The following is a 2,847-nucleotide window of genomic DNA, read 5'->3' as shown; positions in this document are numbered from 1 at the left end:
AGGGTCACAAATATCAGACCATCCCGTCATTGATTCTTAAGACAAGATGACAAAAAACATGTCCTACAACTTGACCTGCCATTAGTTTTTATAACAGCAACATTTCTACTTTAAAAACCTAATCAGATGATCACTTAAATGTTCTAGTCATGAGTGTTTATCATGTTATGCTCAAATGAATCATTTCACATGACTTTCTCTTGATCTTATGCAAATGATGACATTATCACTCACTATCCCAATGCCTTCTGTGCTCAGACCAATACGTCATATAGATTCAAATACATAAAAATAAATGTATACATTTTTTAGACAGAAATGCATAGAGTGGGGAGGGGACAAAAACAGAAAGAGGGAAAATAGAATTTTGTCATTGATTTATAAATGTATCCTGCTCCTACCACCATACCCAGTCAGGTTTGTTAAGCCATTAAATGGAGGGAAAAAAGTAAATAAAAAAAACAAAAAAGATTCGTTTTTATGTTATTTTGAAAGTTTGATAGTTGAATTTACAAAGGTCAAAATAGTTATTTTCTTTAAAAATCATCATTTTAAAACATATCTCTGAACTTATAAATGCACGCGCTGGGCGGAAATAGTCACTCTCGCGCGCTACAGGATTGACATGATGGCGTCGTGCGCTGTACAGCTGGTGAGCACGTCCTGTCCGAAATGTAATTAATGTACTCATTTCACAGTGCACACACGTGTCAGTCTAACAACATTTGTTTTATTTTACCTGCAATAACCTATAAAATCTGCTGTTTATTTAGTGAAGCGATATCACGACAAAAGTTTAACGGCGTCGAAGATGACGACGTGCGTTTCAATGGTGCGGTTGTGCCCCGCCAATCATTTCTTTTGCATTTTACCAGATTGAAAAAGTAACGAGGAAGAAGGCTGAAAAACTGAAATTTGAAACAAACATTTTGAAGGGCCCTTGTATGAAGCACCCTTTACAAAACAGGTGTGTTCAGGCTACTAGCGTTTGAAAAATCGATTGAGACGTTTCTGCATTCTCTCTGCTGTGGTTACTCACCCTGCTCTTCTTCCTTGTGTGTCATGTTGTTGTATCGTTTGTGTACTGTGTGTAGATGGGGTCTTTGGTTCTACAAGAATGATAAGAGCAAAATGTGGCAAGACAATCTAAGGCTCATCACCAAGTTCGACACAGTTGAGGACTTCTGGGCGTAAGTTCACGTGTTTGTCGTTATCATAAACCACTGGGAAAAGAGTTTAGCTGTTAGAAGAACAATTGAAGATTCTTATTAATAAATGGGAGACTTTATGTGAAATGGCTTGCTGCCAACACGCCATTAGATCAATGTTTCCTGGCACTGGAATTCCTCCAACAGCACACATTATTGATGTCTCCTCTACAGCAATGGTTTTCAGTCCTGGGGCCTCATGTATAAAACTTTCCATAGATTTCATCCTAAAACTGTATGTACGCACAAGAGCTAGATTTGGCGTACGCACAAAAGTTTTCAGATTTATAAAACCATGAGTATGCCAGAACATGTGCAAAAATCCTTTTATAAATATAAATGGGAGACTTTATGTGAAATGGCTTGCTGCCAACACGCCATTAGATCAATGTTTCCTGGCACTGGAATTCCTCCAACAGCACACATTATTGATGTCTCCTCTACAGCAATGGTTTTCAGTCCTGGGGCCTCATGTATAAAACTTTCCGTAGATTTCATCCTAAAACTGTACGTACGCACAAGAGCTAGATTTGGCGTATGCACAAAAGTTTTCAGATTTATAAAACCATGAGTACGCCAGAACATGTGCAAAAATCCTTTTATAAATCCCTGTCAGCTGAAGATTTGTGCGTACATGCGTCTCCTCCCCAAAATCACCATATATGGAGCTTACAACGCCTAGTTTTACTATGCATAACCTCATCTGCATATCATTTCTATGCATATTCCCATCCACTTGACACCATGTTTAACACCGTTAAAGGTACAAGACGTTAGGAAAATACTTCGACTATTCGATTTTTAAAAATCGACTTCATTTTGCTCGTGTCGACTAACCGGCAAAATACCGGAAGTGGTGAGTTTCACGGACGAGAATCCATAAAACACATTATTAGACTGTTTCCTAAGGCTGCATGATCTATTAAACCCATTTAAATATTGTGAATTCACAAACGCTACGATTTAATTAAATAATTATATGCGATGCAGTTCTAATACAGTATATGCGCTTTAATTATTTACATGCGTGTAGGTTAAGTACATGCGTCACACAGCGGCTCCGTTCTCAGTAGTTCCACAGGAACTGTTATCATTTACATGTGTGGAGCGTCTCAAACTCCATCTCTGCATGTTGTTGTGAGTTTGGGTTTATTATAACGTTCATCTGGGAACGCAACATGTGCCATTTCATCATATTTGTAAGGTAAATGATTTATAAGTCTACGCAAACTTATACCACCGGTACTTAAATCGCGGTTTCAAAATAAAAGCTCAAACCCTCACTCTGAGTTTACACGTTTTGATGTCCACATATTCTTTTAATTACAGTGGCTATAGCATTTCTGTCCTAAAGAAATGGCCAAATATTAAAGATTAAGTGGACATTTGAATTAAATAGTGCTTGGTCAATATTAAACAAGTATTAGATAGGACAGCAATGTGTAAAAATAATCATCAGGCCGTTGGCGTCCTCTGCAGGTCTTTGTTGTAATGCGTAATGTACATTAGCTCACATTTATAATACATTATGTATTTTAACAATTTTGTTCAATAAAACCATATGATTTCTTGCTTTTGATACTTTATTTGAACTAATTATTATTGCCTCATTGCTATTATATATGTATTTTAAGTAATT

At 36.9% G+C, this 2,847-nt stretch overlaps 1 protein-coding gene across 2 annotated transcripts in view; it reads left to right on the top strand.

Moving 5' to 3' along the window:
- The first annotated feature begins 595 nt into the window (after nucleotides 1-595).
- Nucleotides 596-2,847, top strand: part of LOC107719756 (eukaryotic translation initiation factor 4E-1B) — an 11,144-nt gene continuing 8,892 nt past the window's right edge. The window contains exons 1-3 of one of the 2 annotated variants that reach the window (XM_016527253.1): nucleotides 596-652; nucleotides 876-967; nucleotides 1,095-1,190. In XM_016527253.1, coding sequence (XP_016382739.1) covers nucleotides 626-652; nucleotides 876-967; nucleotides 1,095-1,190 — 215 coding nt within the window. In that variant the 5' untranslated portion in view covers nucleotides 596-625. Of the gene's footprint in view, nucleotides 675-875; nucleotides 968-1,094; nucleotides 1,191-2,847 lie in introns of both variants that reach the window. The other variant, XM_016527254.1, reaches the window with a different exon arrangement.

Source organism: Sinocyclocheilus rhinocerous, unplaced genomic scaffold (genome assembly GCF_001515625.1).
Source record: "Sinocyclocheilus rhinocerous isolate Xijiao unplaced genomic scaffold, SAMN03320098_v1.1 scaffold571, whole genome shotgun sequence".
NCBI lineage: Eukaryota > Metazoa > Chordata > Actinopteri > Cypriniformes > Cyprinidae > Sinocyclocheilus > Sinocyclocheilus rhinocerous.
This window is presented reverse-complemented; position numbering and strand designations above follow the sequence as displayed.